At 54.8% G+C, this 25,476-nt stretch overlaps 2 protein-coding genes across 2 annotated transcripts; both read right to left on the reverse strand.

Moving 5' to 3' along the window:
- Positions 1–275: 275 nt before the first annotated feature.
- On the reverse strand, positions 276–12,008 carry ETHE1 (ETHE1 persulfide dioxygenase). Its single transcript, XM_064406285.1, is given in 8 exon segments — positions 276–443; positions 445–485; positions 1,231–1,320; positions 3,853–3,981; positions 7,339–7,436; positions 7,438–7,489; positions 10,023–10,167; positions 11,867–12,008. Coding segments are annotated over 8 exon segments (825 nt in total). The 5' UTR covers positions 11,972–12,008; the 3' UTR covers positions 276–278.
- Positions 12,009–13,087: 1,079 nt separating this feature from the next.
- Positions 13,088–25,476, reverse strand: XRCC1 (X-ray repair cross complementing 1). Its single transcript, XM_064406284.1, is given in 17 exon segments — positions 13,088–13,299; positions 13,371–13,447; positions 14,334–14,424; positions 14,528–14,601; positions 15,174–15,365; positions 17,034–17,081; positions 17,477–17,545; positions 17,651–17,715; positions 17,717–17,939; positions 19,148–19,313; positions 19,609–19,649; positions 20,061–20,165; positions 21,078–21,157; positions 22,259–22,423; positions 23,740–23,838; positions 25,043–25,129; positions 25,225–25,476. Coding segments are annotated over 17 exon segments (1,761 nt in total). The 5' UTR covers positions 25,276–25,476; the 3' UTR covers positions 13,088–13,171.

The raw sequence follows: 25,476 nt of genomic DNA on the forward strand, positions 1-25,476 counted from the left end.
GAATTTGGTGAGAATTTTTGGGGAAAGTTTTGGGGAAATTTCCAGGAATTTTGAGGGAATTTTGTGGAGAATTTTAGGAAAATTATGGAAAAATTTTGTGGGAATTTTGTGGGAATTTTTTTGAAGAATTTCATGGGAATTTTGGGGAAAATTTGGGAGAGTTTTGGGGAAATTTGTGAGAATTTTGGGAACATTTTGGGAGACTTAGGGGGGGGAATTTTATGAGAATTTTGGGGGACTTTTGGGACAATTTTGGCAGAAGTTTCGGGTGATTTTTATCAAACCCCGGGGGAATTCTGGGTAATTTTCCCTCGGGGTTTTTGGGGGGGGGGGGGTCCCGGGGGGGGGGGTGGGGGAGGGGCCTGACCCATGAGGCGGGGGCGGGGCAGCTCCAGCTTCGCCATCAGCGCCACGAAGTCGTCGGCGCTCAGCGTCAGGCGGGGGGTTGTGCCGCCGCTCCTCCCCCACCGTGGACATGGTGTGGCCTGGGGGGGAGGGGCGGGGTCAGCGACCCCTGGGTGACCCCCGGGTGACCCCCGAGTGACCCTGAGTGACCCCCATGCTTCTCCCCTCCCCCATTGTTTTCCCCTCCCCCCCCTCCTTGGCCACACCCCCTTTCCCTCCCAGTCCTGCCCCTCCCCCACCCCGTGCGCCCCTCCCCCCCCTTTCATCATCCTGCTTTTCCCCCCTCCCCCCACCCCTTTCCCGCTCCCCCTCCTCCCCCACTGCCCCTCCCCCATCCCATGTGCCCCTCCCCCACTCCGGTAGTTGTGTCCCGGGTACACGCGGCCCCTCCCCCGTTACCCAACCCCCTCCCCCATCCCATGTGCTCCTCCCGCATCCCCTCCCCCACCCTTTAGCCCCTCCCTCCCCCATTACCTCAGCCCCTCCCCCACCCCAGTATCCGGTCCACTCTGCACCCCTCGGGCAGCCCCAATTGCCCCTCCCCCACCCCTTTCCCTTTACCCCTCCCCCATTACCCCAATCCCCCTCCCCCCCTCCATTAACCCCTCCCCCATTCCCTTAGCCCCTCCCCCATCACCCCGGTAGTCGTGTCCCGGGTGCACCCGGCCCCTCCCCCATCCCCTTTAACCCCTCCCCCATTCCCTTTAACCCCTCCCCCATCCCCTTTTAACCCCTCCCCCATCCCTTTAACCCCTCCCCCATTCCCTTTAACCCCTCCCCCATTACCCCAGCCCCTCCCCCGCCCCGTGGCCCCTCCCCCATCACCCCGGTAGTCGTGTCCCGGGTACACGCGGCACTCCTCGGGCAGGGTGAAGAGCCGCTCGTGCACGGAGCGGTGCAGGGTGCGCGCGCAGCCTGGGGGAGGGGCCACGCGGGGGGGTTACCATGGCGACCGGGACGCGGCGGTCACCATGGCAACCCCAAACATGGCGGCCGGGGGCGTTACCATGGCAACCCCAAACATGGCGGCCGGGGGCGTTACCATGGCAACGGGGAGGGGGAGGGAAGGGAGAGAGAGCGGGGACTCCCAGTCCCTCCCAGTAACTCCCAGTCCCTCCCAGTCCCTCCCAGTACACTCCCAGTCCCTCCCAGTTCACTCCCAGTTCACTCCCAGTCCCTCCCAGTTCACTCCAGTAACTCCCAGTCCCTCCCAGTTCACTCCCAGTTCACTCCCAGTCCCTCCAGTTCAGCCCAGTGCCTCCAGTAACTCCCAGTCCCTCCCAGTTCACTCCCAGTCCCTCCCAGTTCAGCCCAGTGCCTCCCAGTAACTCCCAGTCCCTCCCAGTTCACTCCCAGTCCCTCCCAGTTCAGCCCAGTGCCTCCCAGTAACTCCCAGTCCCTCCCAGTTCATTCCCAGTCCCTCCCAGTTCAGCCCAGTGCCTCCCAGTAACTCCCAGTCCCTCCCAGTTCACTCCCAGTCCCTCCCAGTTCAGCCCAGTGCCTCCCAGTAACTCCCAGTCCCTCCCAGTTCACTCCCAGTCCCTCCCAGTTCAGCCCAGTGCCTCCCAGTAACTCCCAGTCCCTCCCAGTTCACTCCCAGTCCCTCCAGTTCAGCCCAGTGCCTCCCAGTAACTCCCAGTCCCTCCCAGTTCATTCCCAGTCCCTCCCAGTTCAGCCCAGTGCCTCCCAGTAACTCCCAGTCCCTCCCAGTTCACTCCCAGTCCCTCCCAGTTCAGCCCAGTGCCTCCCAGTAACTCCCAGTCCCTCCCAGTTCACTCCCAGTCCCTCCCAGTTCAGCCCAGTGCCTCCAGTAACTCCCAGTCCCTCCCAGTTCACTCCCAGTCCCTCCCAGTTCAGCCCAGTGCCTCCCAGTAACTCCCAGTCCCTCCCAGTTCACTCCCAGTCCCTCCCAGTTCAGCCCAGTGCCTCCCAGTAACTCCCAGTCCCTCCCAGTTCATTCCCAGTCCCTCCAGTTCAGCCCAGTGCCTCCCAGTAACTCCCAGTCCCTCCCAGTTCACTCCCAGTCCCTCCCAGTTCAGCCCAGTGCCTCCCAGTAACTCCCAGTCCCTCCCAGTTCACTCCCAGTCCCTCCCAGTTCAGCCCAGTGCCTCCCAGTAACTCCCAGTCCCTCCCAGTTCACTCCCAGTAACTCCCAGTTCAGCCCAGTGCCTCCCAGTTCACTCCCAGTTCACTCCCAGTTCATTCCCAGTCCCTCCCAGTAACTCCCAGTTCACTCCCAGTCCCTCCCAGTCCCTCCCAGTAACTCCCAGTCCCTCCCAGTCCCTCCCAGTTCACTCCCAGTTCACTCCCAGTCCCTCCCAGTTCACTCCCAGTCCCTCCCAGTTCAGCCCAGTGCCCATCCAGTCCCTCCCAGTTCATTCCCAGTTCATCCCAGTTCACTCCCAGTCCATCCCAGTGACTCCCAGTAAATCCCAGTTCAGCCCAGCTCATCCCCAGTTCACTCCCAGTGACTCCCAGATCATCCCCAGTAAATCCCAGTTCAGCCCAGTTCATTCCAGTAAATCCCAGTTCATCCCAGTAAATCCCAGTGCCCTCCCACTTCATTCCCAGTTTGCCCCTCCAGTCCATCCCAGTTCCCCTCCCAGTACAAACCAGTAACCCCAAATCCCTTACCTTTAACCCTTTCCAAACCCCTCCCAGTCCATCCCAGTTTATCCCAGTATAAACCAGTAACCCCAAATCCACATTTAACCCCTTCCAAACCCCTCCCAGTGCCCCAATAATGATCCCAAATCCCCTCCCAGTACAAACCAGTACAAACCAGTAACCCCAAATCCACATTTAACCCCTTCCAAACCCCTCCCAGTACAAACCAGTAACCCCAAATCCCCATTTAACCCCTTCCAAACCCCTCCCAATGCCCAATAACGACCCCAGTCCCCTCCCAGTATAGACCAGTATGTCCCAGTACATCCCAGTACCCTGCTGGAAGTCGGTGCGGCCGCAGCCCCGCACCAGCAGCGCGTCCCCGGTGCCTCCCAGTACAAACCAGTACAAACCAGTAACCCAAATCCCCCTTTAACCCCTTCCAAACCCTTCCCAGTATAAACCAGTACAAACCAGTAACCCCAAATCCCCCCTTAACCCTTTCCAAATCCCCCCAAACCCCTCCCAGTCCGCTCCTAACCCTTTCCCTGTCCCTCCCAGTATAAACCAGACCCTCCCAAAGCCCCTCCCAGTACAAACCAGTACAAACCAGTACAAACCAGTAACCCCAAATCCCCCTTTAACCCCTTCCAAACCCCTCCCAGTACAAACCAGTAACCCCAAATCCCCCTTTAACCCCTTCCAACCCTTCCCAGTATAAACCAGTACAAACCAGTAACCCCAAATCCCCATTTAACCCTTTCCAAACCCCCCCAAACCCCTCCCAATGCCCCAATAATGACCCCAACCCCCTCCCAGTATAAACCAGTGCTCCCAGTACCTGCTGGAAGTCGGTGCGGCCGCAGCCCCGCACCAGCAGCGCGTCCCCGGTGAAGGCCATGGAGGCGTCGTCGAGCACGAAGGTGACGCAGCCCGGGGTGTGCCGGGGGTGGGCACCACGCGCAGCGCCTGCGGAAACACCCGGAATAACCAAAAACCCAAAGTCCCAAAAATCCCGCCCGAAATAACCCAAAATAACCCAAAATAAGCAAAATCCCGCCCAAAATAACCCAAAATAACCCAAAATCCCAAAAATCCCGCCCAAAATAACCCAAAATAACCAAAAATCCCCAAAATCCGGCCCAAAATAACCCAAAATAACCCAAAATAACCCAAAATCCCGCCCAAAATCCCCCCCAAAAATCCCGCCCAAAATAACCCAAAATAACAAAAAAACTCAAAAATACCAAAAAATCCCGCCTGAAATGACCCAAAATCCCAAAAAATCTCACCCAAAATAACTCAAAATCCCCCAAAAAATCCCGCCCAAAATAACCCAAAATCCCCCAAAAATTCCCGGCCCAAAATAACCCAAAATCCCAAAAAATCCCACTCAAAATAAACCAACATGACCAAAAATCCCAAAAATCCCGACCAAAATAACCCAAAATCCCAAAAAAATCCCACTCAAAATAACCCAAAATAACACAAAATCCAAAAATACCCAAAAAAATCCCACCCAAAATCCCCCCCAAAAAATCCCGCCCAAAATACCCCAAAATCCCAAAATCCCAAAAAATCCCGCTCAAAAAAGGGTCAGGGAGCCAAAAAATCCCAAAACCCCCCAAAAAACCAAAAATCCCGCCCAAAATAACCCAAAAAATGGGTCAGGGAACCCAAAAAACCCAAAAAAAACCCCACCCAAGAACCCAAAAAAATCTCACCCAAAATAACCCAAAATCCCCCAAAAAATGGGTCAGGGACACTAAAAACCCAAAAAAACCCAAAACCCAAAAATCCCAAAAAAATGTCACCCAAAATAACCAAAATCCCCCAAAAAATCCCACCCAAAATAACCCAAAATCCCCCAAAAAATCCCGCCCAAAATAACCCAAAATCCCCCAAAAAATCCCACCCAAAATAACCCAAAATCCCCCAAAATCCCCCAAAAAATCCCGCCCAAAATTAACCCAAAGTCCCAAAAATCCCGCCCAGAATAACCCAAAATCCCAAAAATCCCGCCCAAAATAACCCAAAAAATGGGTCAGAGACCCCCAAAAACCCCAAAATTCCCAAAGTCCCAAAAAATCCCGCCCAAAATACCCCAAAAAGGAGTCAGGGAACCAAAAAAACCCAAAAAAAAGGAAAACCCAGAAATCCCAAAAAATCCCGCCCAGAAATGGGTCAGAGACCCCCAAAAAACCCAAAAAAATCCCCAAAACAACAAAAATCCCACACAGAAATGGGTCAGGGGGACCCCGGAAACACCCGAAATAACAAAAAAAAACCCGAAGTCCAAGAAATCCTGCCCAAAAATACCCGAAATAACAAAAAAAAACCCCAAAAATCCCGTCCAAAATAACCCAAAATAACCCGAAATAACCAAAACAAACCCCAAAAATCCCGCCCAAAATAACCCAAAATAACCCCAAAAAATCCCGCCCAAAATATCCCAAAATCCCAAAAATCCCGCCCAGAATAACCCAAAATCCCAAAAATCCCGCCCAGAATAACCCAAAATAACCCCAAAAAATCCCGCCCAGAATAACCCCAAAATCCCAAAAATCCCGCCCGAAATAACCCAAAATCCCCCCAAAAATCCCGCCCAAAATAACCCAAAAAAATGGGTCAGGGACACTAAAAACCCAAAATTCCCAAAATCCCAAAGATCCCGCCCAGAATAACCCCAACAAATGGGTCAGGGACACCCCAAAAACACAAAGAAACCCAAAACATCCCAAAAATCCCACCCGAAATAACCCAAAATCCCAAAAAATCCCGCCCAAAATGACCCAAAATTCCAAAAATCCCGCCCAAAATGACCCAAAATAACCAAAAATCCCACTCAAAATAACCCAAAATAACCAAAAATCCCAAAAATCCCGCCCAAAATAACCCAAAATCCCCCAAAAAATCCCGCCCAAAGTAACCCAAAAAATGGGTCAGGGACCCCCCAAAAGCCCCAAAAACCCAAAACCCAAAAATCCAAAAAATCTCTCCCAGAATAACCCAAAATCCCCCAAAAAATGGGTCAGGTTGCCAAAAAAACAAAAAATCCCCAAAACCCCAGAAATGGGCCAGGGAGCCCCCAAAAAACCCCAAATCTCCAAAAAACCCAAAAACCCCACCCAAAACCCCCCCAAAATTTGGGTCGGGGACCCCCAAAATCCCCCCAGGCCCCTCCCCCACCAAGGGGTTAAAAATTGAAGCCCCTCCCCCTTTCCCCCACAAGCCCCTCCCCCTTTCCCACAAGCCCCTCCCCCTTTCCCACAAGCCCCTCCCCCCACAAATTTCTCCCACGGGTGACCCAAACCCGCCCCTCCCCCACCCCAAACCCGCCCCTCCCCCCACAGTTATCGGGGTGGGGGATGGGTCAGGGGCGGGTGGGGGATGGGTAAATGAGGGTGGGGGATGGGTCAGGGTGGGGGATGGGCTCTCACAAAGGCCCCAAATCCCAGCTCAGGCCCCTCCCCCAATCCCAGGTGTATCCCTATTGGGGGGGGGGGCTGGGTCAGTGAGGGTGGGGGATGGGCAGGGGTGGGTGGGGGATGGTAAATGAGGGTCAGGGATGGTGGGGGATGGGCAGGGGTGGTTTCAGGTGGGGGAGGGTCTCTCACGAAAGCCCCGAAGCGCAGCTCAGGCCCCTCCCCCATGGTGGGGGATGGGCAGGGCAGGGTGGGGGATGGGTCAGTGAGGGTGGGGGATGGGTGAGGACCCCAGGGTGGGGGAGGGGCGCTCACGAAGGCCCGGAAGCGCAGCTCGTGCCCCTCCCCCAATCCCAGATTGTGTCCCTATAGGGGTGGGGGATGGGCAGGGCTGGGTCAGTGAGGGTGGGGGATGGGTAAATGAGGGTGGGGGAGGGGTGAGGACCCCAGGGTGGGGGAGGGGCGCTCACGAAGGCCCCGAAGCGCAGCTCGTGCCCCTCCCCCAATCCCAGATGTGTCCCTATAGGGGTGGGGGGATGGGCAGGGCTGGGTCAGTGAGGGTGGGGGATGGGTCAGTGAGGGTGGGGGGAGGGGTGAGGACCCCAGGGTGGGGGGAGGGTCTCTCACGAAGGCCCCAAAGCGCAGCTCAGGCCCCTCCCCCCATGGTGGGGGATGGGCAGGGCAGGTTGGGGGATGGGTCAGTGAGGGTGGGGGATGGGTGAGGACCCCAGGGTGGGGGAGGGGCGCTCACGAAGGCCCCGAAGCGCAGCTCGTGCCCCTCCCCCAATCCCAGATGTGTCCCTATCGGGGTGGGGGATGGGCAGGGCTGGGTCAGTGAGGGTGGGGGATGGGTCAGGGATGATGGGGGAGGGGTGAGGACCCCAGGGTGGGGGAGGGGCGCTCACGAAGGCCCCGAAGCGCAGCTCGTCCCCCTCCCCCAGCCGGCGGTCGGCGCGGGCGCCGCTCTCCCTCCCGATGGCGCTCTGGCAGCCGAGGGCGCGGCCGCAGCGCCCCCGAGCCCGTCACGTGATCCGCGTGGCAGTGCGTGTTGGCTGCGGGCCGTGACGTCACGCGGTGACGTCATCACCGCCGTGACGTCGCCGCCCCGCCCCCGCCCGAGCAGGAAGTCCCGGTGCCGCCGTTTTGGGGGATTTGGGGGATTTTTTTGGTGATTTCAAGAATTTTTAAAGGATTTTCGATGATTTTGGGTGATTTTAGTGATTTTTAAGTGATTTTTTGGGGTGATTTGGGGTGATTTGGGGTGATTTTTGGTGATTTGGGGTGGTTTTCAGTGATTTTGGGTGATTTTTGGTGATTTGGGGTGGTTTTCAGTGATTTTGGGTGATTTTTGTTGACTTTGGTGATTTTTGAGGGATTTTGATAAATTTTTGTGATTTTTGTTGATTTCGGTGATTTTTGAGGGATTTTGAGTGATTTGGGCTGATTTCAGTGATTTAAAAGTGATTTTTGGGTGATTTTGGGTGATTTCGGGTGATTTTTGGTGATTTGGGGTGATTTTCAGTGATTTTGGGGTGATTTTTGGTGATTTGGGGTGGTTTTCAGTGATTTTGGGTGATTTTTGGTGATTTGGGGTGGTTTTCAGTGATTTGGGTGATTTTTGTTGACTTTGGTGACTTTTGAGGGATTTTGATAAATTTTTGTGATTTTTGTTGATTTGGGTGATTTCTGAGGGATTTTTGAATTATTTGGGCTGATTTCAGTGATTTAAAAGTAATTTTTGGGGTGATTTTCAGTGATTTCGGGTGATTTTTGCTGATTTGGGGTGGTTTTCAGTGATTTTGGGTGATTTTTGGTGATTTGGGGTGGTTTTCAGTGATTTTGGGTGATTTTTGTGATTTCGGTGATTTTTGAGGGATTTTGATAAATTTTGTGATTTTTGGGGTGGCTTTGGGTGATTTTTGTTGATTTTGGTGATTTTTGAGGGATTTTTGAGTGATTTGGGCTGATTTCAGTGATTTAAAAATTGTTTTTTTGGGGTGATTTTCAGTGATTCTGGGTGACTTGGTGATTTTGGAATGATTTTAGATGATTTTGGAGATTCTTTGGTGGATTTTGGGTGATTTTTCTTGATTTCGGAAATTTTTGAGGGACTTTTGAATGATTTTGAATGATTTTGGTGATTATAAAGTGAATTTGTGGAGTGATTTTGGGTGATTTTTGTGACTTTTGAGTAATTTTTGAGTGAATTTGGGTGATTTTTGTGATTTTAAGTGATTTTTGGGGTGATTTTTGGTGATCTTCAGTGATTTGGGTGATTCTTGAGGGATTTTCAATGATTTTGGCTGATTTCTGTGATTTCTGGGGGTGATTTTGGGCGATTTTCAGTGATTCAGAGTGATTTTTGTTGATTTCAGTAATTTTTTGAAGGATTTTTCAATGATTTTGAATGATTTCGGTGATTTTAAAGTGAATTTTTGGGATGATTTTGGCTGATTTTGGCTGATTTTCGGTGATTTTGGGTGATATTGGTCGATATTAGGTCGATTTTTGGATGATATTTTGATTTGGGTGATTTATGGTGGTTTTAATTATTTGTGTGATTTTTTGGTGATTTTTATCTGATTATCGTGATTATCACACTTTTTGAATGATTTTTGAATGATTTTGGCTGATTTTGGGATGATTTATGAAGATTTTCAGTGATTTGAATGATTTTTGTGATTTTAGGATGATTTGGGGCTGATTTTTTAATGATTTTCACTGATTTTGGTGATTCTTTCATGATTTTTCAGTGATTTTGGGTGATTTTGGTGTTTCTTTGTGATTTTGAGGGTTTTTTCCTGCTTTTTGGGTGATTTTGCTGATTTTTCACGAGTTCCTGTGATTTTGGGCTGATTTTCAGTGATTTGGGGTAATTTTTGATGACTTTTGATGATTTTGGGGGTGATTTTACTGATTTTGATGATTTTGGGTGATTTTGGGCTGATTTTCAGTGATTTTGGGTCATTTTTTATTATTTTGGGGCTGATTTTAACAACTTTGGGTGATTTCCTTTGGGAATAATTTTGTGATTTTTTGGGGTGATTTCGGTTGATTTTTTTGTGATTTGTGATGATTTTAGGGCGATTTTTGGCTGATTTTCGTGATTTTTTACTAATTTTGGTGATTTTTTAGAATTTAAAGGGGCGTGGTCCTGTGGGCGGAGCTTAAATGGACAGAGCATTGTGGGCGTGGCTTTGCAGACTGATGGGTGGGGCTTAAAGCATCAAGTGGGTGGGGCTTAAAGGGGTAATGCACTGTGGGCGGGGCTTAAATCGACACATCAGAAATATTTAAAGGGGCATCACGCTGTGGGTGGAGCTTAAATGGACGGAGCATTGTGGGTGTGGCTTTGAAGACTGATGGGCGGGGCTTAAAGCAACACATGGGCGGGGCTTAAAGGAGTAATGCACTGTGGGCGGGGCTTAAATCGACACATCAGGAGGATTTAAAGGGGCATCACCCAGTGGGTGGAGCTTAAATGGACAGAGCACTGTGGGTGTGTCTTTCTAGATTGATGGGCGGGGCTTAAAGCAGCGCGTGGGCGGGGCTTAAGGGGGCGTGCGGCCGTGGGCGGGGCCTCACCGGCGTAGCGCAGGGTGAGGCCGAGCTCCCGCAGCAGCTGCAGGTCCCGGGGCACCGTTTCCAGCACGGGGTCGATGATGACGGCGTCGCCGGTGTCGGCGTCCGCCAGCAGGTAGGTGTAGGTGCACGAGGAGGCCTCGAAGAGCTGGGGAAATACCCAAAAATAGCCCAAAACCAGGCTCAAAAATTGCTAAAATCGTCGTGGGAATGTCCCCAAAAAACCCCGGAAAAAAACCAAAAAATATCCCAAAAATCTCCTGAAAATATCGCATAAAAACTCCGGGAAAATACCCCAAAATATCCGTAAAAACTAACTCAAGATGTACTGGAAATAGGCTGAAAAGCGCCTCAAAATATCTAAAAATAACCTCCCAAATACCCCAAAACCTCCTCAAAAATACCCTGAAAAATACCCCAAAAGATCCTCAAAAAATACCTCAAAACCTCCTGAAAACATCCCCAAAAAATCCCAGAAAATTCCCCAAAATAGCCTCAAAATGTAACTCACAATGTCCTGAAAATGTCCTTGAAAAAAACCCAGAAAATACCCTGGAAAATAGCCCAAAATCTCCTGAAAATATCCCCCAAACCCCCAGAAAATAGCCCAAAATAAGCTCAAAAAGTAATTTAAATCAACGTGGAAATGTCCTGGAAAAATCCCCAGAAAATACCCCAAAATATGGTCAAAAATAATTTAAATTATCATGGTGTCCTGAAAAAAATGCCTGAAAAATAACAGGGAAATAATTGAAAATTTCCTGAAAACATCTCAAAAAACCTCCAAAAAATAATCGAAAATACGCTCCAAAAATACCCCAAAATATGCTCCAAAAATAATTTAAATAATCGTGGAAATGCCCTGAATAAACCACGGAAAATCCCCTGCAAAATATCCCAAAATATCCTGAAAAAACTTCAGAAAACAGCCCAAAAATATGCTCAAAATGTAATTTAAATTTTCATGGAAATGTCCCCAAAAAATCCCCAGAAAATACCTGGAAATATCCGCAAAAAAATAATTTAAATCCTCCTGAAAACATCCTCAAAACTTCTGCAGAAAAACCCCAAAAATGTCCTCAAAAAATACCTGGAAAATGCCTGAAAATATCCTGAAAAAATAACTCAAATCCTTCTGAAAAACATCCTTAAAAAAAGCTGGAAAAGATCCAAAAATATCCTTAAAAATAACTTCAATAATCCTGAAAATGTCCTGAAAAAATCAGCAGAAAATATCCCTAAAAATACCCGGAAATTTCCTCAAGATTGCTACAAAAAAATCTGCTAAGAAACCCCCTAAAACTCTCAAAATATCATCAAAATCGCCTCAAAAAATCCTCCAAAATCAAAATTCCCTCAAAATCTCCTCAAAACCACCGAAATCTGCTCAATAAAAGCGCAACCCCCCCAAAAAAATCCCCAAAATCTCCTCAAAATCCCTCAAAAAGCGCCAAAAAATCGAAATTCCCTCCAATTTCTCCTCCAACCCCCCCAAAAATCTCCTCAAAAAATCACCAAAAAATCAAAATGTTCCCAAATTTCCCCTCAAAACCCCCAAAATCCCTCAAAAAAAAAAAAAAAAAAAATCAAAATTCCCTCGGATTTCCCCTCAAAACCCCAAAAATCTCCTCAAAAAATCGACGAAAAATAAAAATATTCTCAAATTTCCCCTCAAAAACCCAAAAATCTCCTCAAAAACCCCAAAACTCCCTCGGATTCCCCCCTCCCCCGCCCCTCCCCCACCCCCTCACGATCCCTCCCCTCCCCCCTCGCTTTAACCCCCCCCTCCCCGAGCTCTCCCCGGGCTCTCCCCGCCCCCCCCACGGGCTGTGCGGCCCCTCCCCCACCTGGCGCAGCAGCAGCAGCCGCCCCGCCTCCCCCCGCGGCGCTGTCGCGAGCCCGCGCTCTGTCGCGACAGCGGCGGCGACCGCGCGGAGCGGCCGCAGCAACATGGCGGCGGTGGGGCCCGCCCGCGGCGCGGCCGCTTTAAGAGCGAGGGGGCGTGGCTTATAGTCCTTAAAAGGGCAATGGGTGTAACAAGAGAGGCGGGGCCGCGCTTAAAGCGGCGATGGCGGGAGGGTGGGCCCGCCTTAAAGGGGCGATGGAATCTTTGTGTTTTAATTAATTTATTGTTAATTTGGTGGGGTTATGAAGGAATTGATCATTTGATGGGGTTATTAGGGATTTATTGGGGTGTTAGCGAGTGGTTTTAGGGGTTTGTTTTGTGTTGGTTGGATGTTTATTAAAATAATTTATTGTAAATTTATGATATTTTAATTGTGGCTTTAATATATTTGCATAAATTAATTGTGTATTTATATAATATACAGGAGTATTATTTTGTTTTATCTATTTTTAAAATTTTATCTGTTATTTATTTATATATTTTTAAAATTTTATCAGTTATTTTGTTTTATTTATTTTTAAAATTTTATGTGTTATTTATTTACATATTTATCCACATATTTCCATTTTTATTATTTATTATTATATATTTCCATTACTTATTTACATGCTACTTTAATAAATAAATATTTAAGTATTTAAACTGCATATTTGAATATTTATTATTATTTATCATCCCCATCTTAATTTTTTAATTGAATATTTCGTTTATTTTTCAGGTTTTTTCACGTACTTTTATATTATTTTTATAAATAATATAAGTTGAAATATTTAAAAATTTTCAGGTATTTTGATATTATTTTTATAAATAATATAAATTGAAATATTTAAAAATTCACATTTTAATATTTATTATTTATTATTATCCAACTATAATATTTATATTGAATATTTAGTTCATTTTTCAGTTTATGAATGTACTTTTGCATTATTTAAAAAATAATCTGAATATTTAAGTATTTAAAAATCCACATTTCAGTATTTATATTAAATTCCTAATTAACTTTCACCATTTTAAATCAATTAATTAAAATTCCCACTCAGGAGCCGTTGCCCCTTTAAGGCGGCCCCGCCCACATTTAAAAGCCCCGCCCACTTCCCCATAAAACTCACATTTAAAAGCCCCGCCCACTTCCCCATAAAACTCATTAATTACTCCTTAATTTCTACCCAAATTCTCTTTATTAGCGCTGAGGAAAGGGGGCGTGGCTCACAAAGGGGGCGTGTCCGCGGCGATGACGTCACCGCTACTCCGATGACGTCACCAGGAAGGGCTGGGCCGGCAGGGGGCGGAGCCGCTCCCCGCAGAGCCGCAGCCAATGGGGGCGCACGAAGAGCAGCGAGGGGCGGAGCTCCAGTGCCTGAGGGGGCGGGGCTTGGGGTTAAAGGGGGCGGGGCTTGTGGGAGTGCCCAGCAAAGCCACGCCCCCTTTTTAGAAAGCCACACCTCCTCGAAGGCGGGGGTCCCAGCCCTGTGACGTCACCACGTGCGTCACTGATTGGTCCAGGGAGGGAGCCAGGGAGCTGCGGGAGCAGGGAAAACCAGTAAAAACCAGTATGGACCGGTACGGACCAGTATGGACCAGTACGGACCGGTATGGACCAGTCTGAGCTCCCAATCCCCTCCCAATCCCCTCCCAGTACAAACCAGTAACCCCAAATCCCCTTTAACCCTTTCCCAGCCCCTCCCAGTCCCCCCCCAATCCCCTTCCAGTATAAACCAGTCCAACCCAGTCCAAACCAGTATAAACCAGTATAACCCAGTCCCTCCCAGTCCAGACCAGTCCAAACCAGTATAAACCAGCATAGACCAGTATAACCCAGTCCAAACCAGTCCCTCCCAGTCCAAACCAGTATAAACCAGTATAACCCAGTCCAAACCAGCCCAGACCAGTCCAAACCACTATAACCCAGTCCAAACCAGTCCCTCCCAGTCCCTCCCAGTCCAGACCAGTCCAGACCAGTCCAAACCAGTATAACCCAGTCCAAACCAGTCCAAACCAATCCAAACCAGTATAAACCAGTCCACACCAGTATAAACCAGTATGGACCAGTCCAAACCAGTCCAAACCAATCCAAACCAGTGTAACCCAGTCCAAACCAGTTTAACCCAGTCCAACCCAGTCCAAACCAGTATAAACCAGTATAACCCGTTCCAAACCAGTCCAACCCAGTATAACCCAGTCCAAATCGATCCAAACCAGTATAAACCAGTCCAAACCAGTATAACCCAGTATAACCCAGTCCCTCCCAGTCCAAACCAGTATAAACCAGTCCAAACCAGTCCCTCCCAGTATAACCCAGTCCCTCCCAGTCCAAACCAGTTTAACCCGGTCCAACCCAGCCCAGCCCAGTATAACCCAGTATAAACCAGTATGCCCCAGTAGGCCCCGGCGGGGCCCGGCCTCACCCCCCGAAGGCCACCACGAGGCGCCGCAGCCGCCGCCCCTCCCCCTCGGGGAAGGCGCCGTGCAAAAAGAACGTTTTGTCCTCAAAAAAATCTGCGGGGGAAGGGGCGAGAGAGAGAAAAAAAAAAGGGGGCGTGGTCAGAGAAGGGAGAGGGGGAAGGGGCGGGTGGGGGAGGGGCGGGGGAGGGGCACGCACCCGGCAGGGGGGGGATGGGCTCCCCCTCCCCCTCCTCGTCCTCGCTGTTCTCCTCGGTGGAGCCGCCGTAGGGGCTGGGGGGACACGCCCACCTCAGGGACACGCCCACCTCCGGGGACACGCCCACTCGAGGTGGGGACACGCCCACTCGAGGTAGGACCACGCCCACTTGCGGTTTGGCCACGCCCGTTTGTTTTATGGCCACGCCCACCAGAGGTATGATGATGTCCAAGTAAGGAATGGCCACGCCCACTTAAAAGGTGTGGCCACGCCCACTTAAAGAGTGGCCACGCCCACTTAAAGAGTGGCCACGCCCACCACAGGTTCGATAATGCCAATGTAAAGGGTGGCCACGCCCACTCGAGTGTGGCCACGCCCACTTTAAAAGGAGTGGCCACGCCCACTTAAAAATGTGACCGCGCCTCGTTAGGGAGTGGCCACGCCCACTTAATGTATGGCCACGCCCACCCCGGGCATGGCAGAACTCACAAAGGTGTGGCCACGCCCACTCTGACGAGGCCACGCCCACTTCAATACGGTCACGCCCACTTAATATGTGGCCACACCCACTCAAGATGTGGCCACACCCACAATCTCTGGCCACGCCCACTCCGTGTCTGACCCCGCCCCCTCTCTCAGAACTCACTCGTCTGATTGGCCGCCGCTGTCACCTGACTCGGGGGGCGTGGCCGGCGCCGCGGGGGGCGGAGTCACGGGCTCCTCCTCTCCAGGAGGCTCCGCCCCCTTTTTGGCCTTGGGGGAGGGGCGCGGAGGGGGCGGGGCCTCCTCAGGCTCCTCCCCCTCGCTGCCCGAGGAGGCGGAGCCGTCCAGGAGGTACCTGGGGGCGGGGCAAGGCTGAGCCACGCCCACTCGGGGCGTGGCCTTAACACACACAAAGGGGGCGTGGCCTGGCACGGCGAGCCCAAAATCGGCGTTTTTGGCCCAAATTTCACCGGGTTTTTTTTTGGTTTTGCCCTCCCAGGCGCCCCCAGGTGAGACAAAACCACAAAAATCTCAAATTTTTACCCAAATTTCGCCATTTTTATCCCATTTCTCCACCCCAGGTGTGCCCAGGTAGCTCAAAACTCCCCAATATTTTCATTTTTCACCCAAATTTCACCCAGTTTTTGCCATTTTTTCCCAATTTATCCCCTCCCAGGTGTGCCCAGGTGAGACAAAACTCCCAAAATCTACATTTTTACCCAAATTTCACCCAAATTTCACCATTTCCCCCCATTTCTCCATCCCAGGTGTGCCCAGCTGAGGAAAAACCCCCAAAATCCCCATTTTTCACCCAAATTCCACCCGATTTTCACCATTTTTTCACCGTTTTTCCCCATTTCTCCACCCCCAGGTGTGCCCAGGTTACTCAAAATCCCCAAAATCCCCATTTTTTACCCAAATTTCACCATTTCCCCCCATTTTTCCATCCCAGGTGTGCCCAGGTGTGCCCATATGAGCCCAAAAGCCCCCAAAATCCTCATTTTTCACCCAAATTTCACCCGATTTTCCCCAAGATTTTTTTGTTTTTTCCCCTCCCAGCTGTGCCCAGGTGTGCCCAGGTGTGTTTCTATCCCTCCCAAATGCCCCCAGGTGTGCCCAGGTGTGCCCAAACCCCCCCAAAATCCCCATTTTTCACTCAACTTTCACCCATTTTTCACCTAAATTTCACCCAAATTTCCCCATTTTTTCACCATTTTTCCCCATTTTTTCCCCTCCCAGGTGCCCCCAGGTGTGCCCAGACCCCCCAAAATCTCCATCCTTCACCCAAATTTCATCACTGTTAACCCATTTTTCCATCCCAGGTGTGCCCAAGTGTGCCCAAAACCCCCTAAAATCCCCATTTTTCACACCATTTTTCACCCGATTTTCCCCAAATTTTTTTTGTTTTTCCCCTCCCAGCTGTGCCCAGCTGTGCCCAGGTGTGCCCAGGTGTACTCACGGCCCGCAGCTCAGCCTCCTCCCCTGCTTTTGGCACTCCCAAATCCACCTGGCCCCCACCACGACCCCCAGGTGTGCCCAGGTGAGCCCAAAAACCCTGAATTTTCACCCAAATTTCACCATTTTTTCCCATTTCTCCACCCCCAGGTGTGCCCAGGTGTGCTCAGGTGTGCCCAGGTGTGTTTCTATCCCACTCAAGTACCCCCAGGTGTGCCCAGGTAACTCAAAACCCCCAAAATCCCCATTTTTCACTCAACTTTCACCCATTTTTCACCCAAATTTCACCCGATTTTCCCCAAATTTTTTTTTGTTTTTCCCCTCCCAGCTGTGCCCAGGTGTGCCCAGGTGAGCCCAAAACCCCCCAAAATCCCCAATTTTTACCCAATTTTCACCCAAATTTCACCATTTTTTACCCATTTCTCCATCCCAGGTGTGCCCAGGTGAGCCCAGGTGTGCCCAAAACCCCCCAAAATCCCCTAAAATCCCCATTTTTCACCCAAATTTCACCAAATTTTTTTTGTTTTTCCCCTCCCAGCTGTGCCCAGCTGTGCCCAGGTGTACTCACGGCCCGCAGCTCAGCCTCCTCCCCTGCCTCTGGCACTCCCAAATCCACCTGGCCCCCACCACGACCCCCAGGTGTGCCCAGGTGAGCCCAAAACCCCCAAAATCCCAAATTTTCACCCAAATTTCACCCAAATTTTTTTTGGTTTTCCCCTCCCAGGTGCCCCCAGGTACCCCCAGGTGTGCCCAGGTGTGTTTCTATCCCTCCCAAGTGCCCCCAGGTGTGCCCAGGTGAGCCCAAAACCCCCCAAAATCCCCATTTTTCACTCAAATTTCACCCATTTTTCACCCGAATTCCACCCGATTTTCACCATTTTTTCACCGTTTTTCCCCATTTTTCCCCTCCCAGCTGTGCCCAGCTGTGCCCAGCTGTGCCCAGGTGTGCCCAGGTGTACTCACGGCCCGCAGCTCAGCCTCCTCCCCTGCTTTTGGCACTCCCAAATCCACCTGGCCCCCACCACGACCCCTCCCCTCTGCCGCGCCCGCGCCGCCTTCGGCGTCCTGGCGAACGCACACCTAAAAAAACCCCAAAAAAACCCAAAAAAACCCCCAAAAAAATGGGCGTGGCCGCCTCGGGGAGGGGGCGTGGCCTCGGGGGGGATTTGGGGAGGGGTCACCTACACCAGGTGGGTGCACTCGGGGGTCCAGTCGGGCCGGTAGGCGGCGCCCAGCGCCGCGGCCGCCCGCGCGCAGCTCGGCCCGCAGAGGGTTCTGGAAGCCGCTCAGCGCCAGCACCACCCCCCCCAAAACGGGACCCCCGCCCCGCCTTTTCGGGGGGGGTCCCGGCTTCGGGGGGGGTCCTGAATTTTGGGGGGGTCCGGGGTTTTGGGGGTTTTTGGAAGGGGAGGGTTTTTTGGGGGTTTTTTTTTTTGGGGGTGGTGGTGGGGGAGGGGAGGCGGCGTTTGGGGGGCTGTGGGGAGAGAAAGGGGGGTTAGAATGGGGGGGGGTGGGGGGTTTGGGGGTCTTCAGGGGGGTTTTGGGGGGTCCCAGGTGGGGTTTGGGGGATCCCAGGTGGGATTTTGGGGGGTCCCAGGTGAATTTTGGGGGTCCCAGGTGGGGTTTTGGGAGGGTTTGGGGGTCTTCAGGGGGGGTTTGGGGGGTCTCAGGTGGGGTTTTGGGGGGTCCCAGGGGGGGGTTTGGGGGTCCCCAGATGGATTTTGGGGGGTCCCAGATGGGGTTTTGGGGGTCCCAGGTGAGGCTTGGAGGGGTTTGGGGATCCCCAGGGGGGTTTGGGGGGGTCCCAGGTGGGGTTTGGGGGGTCCCAGGGGGGGTTTGGGGATCCCCAGAGGGGTTTGGGGGGTCTCAGGGGGGGTTTGGGGGTCGCAGGTGAATTTTGGGGGGGTCCCAGGTGAGGCTTGGAGGGGTTTGGGGATCCCCAGGGGGCTTTTGGGGGATTCCAGGTGGGGTTTGGGGGGTCCCAGGTGAATTTTGGGGGTCCCAGGTGGGGTTTTGGGAGGGTTTGGGGGGTCCCAGGTGGGGTTTTGGGGGGGTTTGGGGGGTCCCAGGTGGGGTTTTGGGGGGGGTCCCAGGTGGGATTTGGGGGGGTCCCAGGTGTGTTTTGGGGTCCCAGGTGTATCCCAGGTGTGTTTTGGGGTCCCCCAGGTGTATCTCAGGTGTATTTTGGGGTCCCAGGTGTGTTTTGGGGTCCCAGGTGTATTCCAGGTGTGTTTTGGGGTCCCAGGTGTATTTTTGGGGTCCCCCAGGTGTATCCCAGGTGTATTTTGGGGGGTCCCAGGTGTGTTTTGGTGCCCCAGGTGTATCTCAGGTGTATTTTGGGGTCCCCCAGGTGTGTTTTTGGGGGTCCCAGGTGTGTTTTTGGAGTCCCAGGTGTGTTTTGGGGTCCCAGGTGTGTTTTGGGGTCCCCCAGGTGTATCCCAGGTGTGTTTTGGGGGGTCCCAGGTGTATTTTTGGGGGGTCCCAGGTGTATTTTGGGGGGGTCCCAGGTGTGTTTTGGGGGTCCCAGGTGTATCCCAGGTGTGTTTTGGGGTCCCAGGTGTATCTCAGGTGTGTTTTGGGGTCCCAGGTGTGTTTTGGGGTCCCCCAGGTGTATCTCAGGTGTGTTTTGGGGTCCCAGGTGTGTTTTTGGGGGGGTCTCAGGTGTGTTTTGGGGTCCCTTACCTGGGCGCCGTCCCCGGGGCTCCCCCGCAGCGCGGCCGAGGCGTAGCTGGGCCCGGGGGGGGGGAGGGGCGGGGGCTGGGGGAGGGGCAGAGACCATCAGGGGTGGGGGAGGGGCAGCAGGAGGGGTTTAATGGGGTGGGGGAGGGGCAGGTGGGACGGGCCTTATCTGGAGTGGGGGAGGGGCTTAATTGGGATGGGGGAGGGGCTTAATTGGGGTGGGGGGAGGGGCTTAATTGGGGTGGGGGAGGGGCTTATTTGGGGTTGGGGAGGGACTTAATTGGGGTGGGGGAGGGGCTTTACCTGAGGTGGGGGAGGGGGCTTTACTTTAAATGGGGGAGGGGCTTCAGCTGTGCTGGGGGAGGGGCTGTTCCTGAGGGGGGAGGGTCTCACCTGAGGTGGGGGAGGGGCTGAGGGGGTTGGGCAGGGGAGGGGCTTTATCTAAGTTGGGGGAGGGGCTTTACCTGTGTTGGGGGAGGGGGCTGTACTGGAGATGGGGGAGGGGCTGAAAGGGGGGGGGAGGGGCTCACCTGAGGTGGGGGAGGGGCTGTACCAGAGGTGGGGGAGGGTTTTACCTGCAGTGGGGGAGGGGCTGAAAGGGGGGTGGGGCTGAAGGGGGGGAGGGGCTTTATCTGAAGGGGGGAGGGGCTTTTAATTAAAATGGGGGAGGGGCAGCTTTATCTGATGTGGGGGGAGGGGGCTGAAGGGGGGAGGGGCTGAGGCTGAAGGGGGGGAGGGGGCTTTATCTGAAGGGGGGGAGGGGCTTTTAATTAAAATGGGGGAGGGGCAGCTTTATCTGATGTGGGGGAGGGGCTGAAGGGGGGAGGGGCTTTACTGAAAGGGGGAGGGGCTGTACAGGTGGTGGGGGAGGGGCTGAAGGGGGAGGGGCCGGCAGGAGGTGGGGGCGGGGGCTCACCTGAGGTGGGGGGAGGGGGCGTTGGTAGACACAGGGCCCCCGGGCGGGGCGCCGGGGGCTCCCCTCCCCCTCCTGGCGCAGCGTGAACGGACCCAGGCGGCGCGGCTGGGGGAGGGGCAGCGGTCAGCCGGGGGCAGCCAGGGGGCAGGGGGTCACTCAGTGGTCACTCAGGGTCACTCAGTGGTCACTCAGTGGTCACTCTCTGGTCAGTGATCACTGTGGTCACTGTGGGTCACTCAGGGTCACTCTGGGTCACTCTGGTCACTCAGTGGTCACCCAGTGGTCAGTGGTCAGTTGGTCACTCAGTGGTCACCCAGTGGTCAGTGGTCACTCAATGGTCACTGTGGTCACTCAGTGGTCAGTGGTCACTCACTGGTCAGTGGTCACCCATGGTCATTCAGTGGTCACTCTGTGGTCACTCAGTGGTCACTCAGTGGTCAGTGGTCAGTCAGTGGTCACTCTGGTCACTGTGGTCACTCATTGGTCACTGTGGTCACTCAGGGTCACTCAGGGGTCACTCAGAGGTCAGTGGTCACTCAGTGGTCACTCAGTGGTCAGTCAGTGGTCACTCAGGGTCACTCACTGGTCACTCAGTGGTCACTCAGGGTCACTCAGTGGTCACTCAGTGGTCAGTGGTCACTCAGGGTCACTCAGTGGTCACTCAGTGGTCACCCAGTGGTCACTCAGTGGGTCACTCCGTGGTCAGTGGTCACTCCGTGGTCAGTGGTCACTCAGTGGTCACTCAGGGTCACTCAGTGCTCATTGATCACTCAGTGGTCAGTGGTCACTCAGTGGTCACTCACTGGTCACTGTGATCACTCAGGGTCACCCATTGGTCACTCAGTGGTCAGTGGTCACTCAGGGTCACTCAGGGGTCACTCAGTGGTCAGTGGTCACTCAGGGTCACTCAGTGGTCAGTGGTCACCCAGTGGTCACTCTCTGGTCACTCAGGGTCACTCAGTGGTCACTCCGTGGTCAGTGGTCACTCTGTGGTCAGTGGTCACTCTCTCTGGTCACTCACCGGGGGCTGGGGCCGGCTCCTCTCCCTCCTCGGGGGCAGCGAACGCTCGGATGAAAGCGAGGCCGTAGGGGCGGCTCTGGGGGGCGGGGCCAGCAGCTGAGCCACGCCCCCCCAGGTGAACCACGCCCCCCAGGTGAGCCCTGAGACCCCTCAGGTGTGCTCCCATCTCCCCCAGGTGAGTTCTGATCCCTCCAGGTGAGACCTGACCACCCCAGGTGAGCTCCAGACCCCTCAGGTGAACTCTGACCCTCCTCAGGTGAGCCACGCCCCCCCCCCAGGTGAGCCACGCCCCCACAGGTGAGCCACGCCCACCCAGGTGAGCTCCTGGTGTGTTCCCATCCCTCCCAGGTGAACCCTGACCCCTCAGGTGAGCTCCAGGTGAGTCCTGACCCCTCCCAGGTGAGCTCCAGACCCCTCAGGTATGTCCTGACCCTCTCAGGTGAGCTGTAAGCCCCCCAGGTGAGCTCAGGTGAGCTCCAGGTGAGTTCTGACCCCCCTCAGGTGAGTCCTGACCCCTCCCAGGTGAGCTCCAGGTGTGTCCTGACCCCTTCAGGTGAGTCCTGACTCCCTCCAGGTGAGCTCTGACCCTCTCAGGTGAGCTCACCTGGGTCCCCCAGGTGAGTCCTGATCCTCTCAGGTGACTCCTGATCCCCCTCAGGTGTATTCCCACCCCCCTCAGGTGAGCTCCAGGTGAGTCCTGACCCCCCTCAGGTGTGTCCTGACCCCCCTCAGGTGAGCTCCAGGTGTGTCCTGACCCCCCCAGGTGTGTCCTGACTCCCTCCAGGTGAGCCCTGATCCACTCAGGTGAGCTCTAATCCCCCTCAGGTGAGCTCAGGTGAGCTCCAGGTGCCCCCTGACCCCTTCAGGTGACCCCTGACCCTCCCCAGGTGAGCTCTGACCCACTCAGGTGACCCGTGACCCCCCTCAGGTGTGTCCTGATCCCCCTCAGGTGAGCCGTGACCCCCTCAGGTGAGTTCAGGTGAGCTCCAGGTGTGCCCTGACCCTCCCCAGGTGAGCTCTAATCCCCCTCAGGTGAGCTCTGACCCCCCCCAGGTGAGCTCTTATCCCCCTCAGGTGAGCTCTAATCCCCCCCAGGTGAGCTCTAATCCCCCTCAGGTGAGCTCCAGGTGAGTCCTGACCCCTCCCAGGTACCCCCCTTGCCCCCAGGTGCGCTCACCTGGCAGTAGGGCTGGCTCAGCACCACCTGCAGCCGGTCGCACCTGGCCGTGGGCGTGGCCGGACGCTTGACCAGCGCCTCGGGCCCGAAGAGCCGCACCCGGCCCGGCCCCGCCCCCGCCCGGCTCTCGCTGGGCGACATCAGCGCCGCGCTGGGCAGCAGCACCTGCAGGGGCACAGGTGGGGACAGGTGTGCCCAGGTGTGCTCAGGTAAGGCCAAGGTAGCCCCACGTGTGCCCAGGTGTATCCCAGGTGTGCCCAGATAAGGCCCAGGTGAGGCTCAGGTGTGCCCAGGTAAGTCTCAGGTGACCCCAGGTGTGTCCAGGTAAGGCCCAGGTGTGCCCAGGTGAGTTCAGGTAATGCCAGATAAGGCCCAGGTGTATCCCAGGTGTGCCCAGGTGTCCCCGGGTGTATCTCAGGTGCCCCCAGGTGTGTCCCAGCCCTGCCCAGGTGTATCCCAGGTGTCCCCAGGTGTGCCCAGGTGCCCCCAGGTGTATCTCAGGTGCCCCCAGGTGTATCCCAGGTGTGCCCAGGTGTCCCCAGGTGTATCTCAGGTGCCCCCAGGTGTATCCCAGGTGTATCCCAGGTGCCCCCAGGTGTATCCCAGGTGCCCCCAGGTGTATCTCAGGTGTGCCCAGGTGTATCCCAGGTGTATCCCAGGTGTATCTCAGGTGCCCCCAGGTGCCCCCAGGTGCCCCCAGGTGTGCCCAGGTGCCCCCAGGTGTATCCCAGGTGTGCCCAGGTGTGCCCAGGTGCCCCCAGGTGTATCTCAGGTGCCCCCAGGTGTATCCCAGGTGCCCCCAGGTGTATCCCAGGTGTGCCCAGGTGCCCCCAGGTGTATCCCAGGTGCCCCCAGGTGTATCCCAGGTGCCCCCAGGTGTATCTCAGGTGCCCCCAGGTGTATCCCAGGTGCCCCCAGGTGTATCTCAGGTGCCCCCAAGTGTGTCCCAGCCCTGCCCAGGTGTCCCCAGGTGTATCTCAGGTGTCCCCAGGTGTGCCCAGGTGTATCTCAGCTGTACCCAGGTGTCCCCAGGTCTGCCCAGGTGCCCCCAGGTGTATCCCAGGTGTGCCCAGGTGTGCCCAGGTGTGCCCAGGTGTATCTCAGGTGCCCCCAGGTGCCCCCAGGTGTATCTCAGGTGTCCCCAGGTGTATCTCAGCTGTACCCAGGTGTCCCCAGGTGCCCCCAGGTGTATCTCAGCTGTACCCAGGTTGTGCCCAGGTGCCCCCAGGTGCCCCCAGGTGTGCCCAGGTGCCCCCAGGTGTATCCCAGGTGCCCCCAGGTGTGCCCAGGTGCCCCCCAGGTGTATCCCAGGTGTCCCCAGGTGTGCCCAGGTGTATCTCAGCTGTACCCAGGTGTCCCCAGGTGTGCCCAGGTGCCCCCCAGGTGTATCCCAGGTGTATCCCAGGTGTATCCCAGGTGCCCCCAGGTGTATCTCAGCTGTACCCAGGTGTGCCCAGGTGCCCCCAGGTGCCCCGGCTCACCTGGAAGTCCCCCCCGGCCGAGGATCCCAGCAGCACCTCCACGAAGGCGGCGCCGTCGTTGCCGACGTGCAGGGAGTGAATGGGGCGGGCGTCGCCCAGCTGGGGGCACGGTCAGCTCCCAGTATAAACCAGTATAGACCAGTAACACCCCGTAATCCCCATTGCCCTCCCAGTCCATCCCAGTATAAACCAGTATAAACCAGTAACCCCCAGTTCCGACGTGCAGGGAGTGAATGGGCGGGGCGTCGCCCAGCTGGGGGCACGGTCAGCTCCCAGTATAAACCAGTATAGACCAGTAACACCCAGTAATCCCCCAGGCCGTCCCAGTATAGACCAGTATAGACCAGTAACCCTCAATCCCCTCCCAGTCCCCCTCAATCCCCTCCCAGTCCATCCCAGTAACCCCAAATCTCCTCCCAGTCCCTCCCAGTTTAACCCAGTCCATCCCAGTCCCTGTCAATCCCCTCCCAGTCCCTCCAGTATATCCCAGTCCATCCCAGTCCCCCCCAATCCCCTCCCAGTCCTCCAGTCCCCTGTCAATCCCCTCCCAGTCCCCTCCCAATCCCCTCCCAGTTTAACCCAGCCCCTCCCAGTCCCCCCCAATCCCCCTCCCAGTTTAACCCAGTTCATCCCAGTCCCTGTCAATCCCTCCCAGTCCCTCCCAGTATATCCCAGTCCATCCCCAGTCCCCCCAATCCCCCTCCCAGTCCCTCCCAGTCCCTGTCAATCCCCTCCCAGTCCCTCCCAATCCCTCCCAGTTTAACCCAGCCCCTCCCAGTCCCCCCCAATCCCCTCCCAGTTTAACCCAGTTCATCCCAGTCCCTGTCAATCCCCTCCCAGTTTAAACCCAATTCCCTCCCAGTATATCCCAGTATATCCCAGTCCATCCCAGTCCCCTCCCAGTTTAACCCAGTCCCTCCCAATCCCCTCCAGTCCCTCCCAGTCCCTGTCAATCCCCTCCCAGTTTAACCCAGTCCCTCCCAGTCCCCCCAATCCCCTCCCAGTCCCCCTCAATCCCCTCCCAGTTTAACCCAGTTCATCCCAGTCCCCCTCAATCCCCTCCCAGTTTAACCCAGTTCATCCAGTCCCCCTCAATCCCCTCCCAGTTTAACCCAGTACCCCCCAGTCCCCCTCAATCCCCTCCCAGTCCCTCCCAGTTCATCCCAGTCCCTGTCAATCCCCTCCCAGTTTAACCCAGTTCATCCCAGTCCCCTCCCAGTCCCCCCCAATCCCCTCCAGTCCCCCCCAATCCCCTCCCAGTCCCTCCCAGTCCATCCCAGTCCCTCCCAGTCCCACCTCCAGCACCACGCCTCAGCTGTTTCTCCCCCGCCGCCGCTCCCCTCCACTTCCCGCCATCCTCGGGCCTCAGCAGATTCTCCGCCGGGTGACGCTGCGGACGCACCGGACGCTCAGCACCCGACCCCTTTCCCCCCTCCCCGGTACCGGAGCCTCCTCCCGGTGCTGCCGAACCCTCCCCGGGCCCACCGGGTCCGCGCTGGTCACCGACACCACCCGCGTGAAGGGGATCTCCGCCATGGCCGCTCCGCCTCACGGCTGCGCCGGAAGCCCCCTCAGAGCTCCGCCGGAAGCCGCCTCAGAGCGGCCCTGTGGGAGGCGCTCTGCCAAACGCCCCCCGAACTCTATGGTTTCACCTCAGTATTCCGTTGTTTGCGCATGGCGCGCGGAGGCGCTCTACCCCGCAAGTCCTCCCGCCTCTATGGTCACGTGGGGTTTCTT

This window comes from Passer domesticus, unplaced genomic scaffold (genome assembly GCF_036417665.1).
Source record: "Passer domesticus isolate bPasDom1 unplaced genomic scaffold, bPasDom1.hap1 HAP1_SCAFFOLD_186, whole genome shotgun sequence".
Taxonomy (NCBI): domain Eukaryota; kingdom Metazoa; phylum Chordata; class Aves; order Passeriformes; family Passeridae; genus Passer; species Passer domesticus.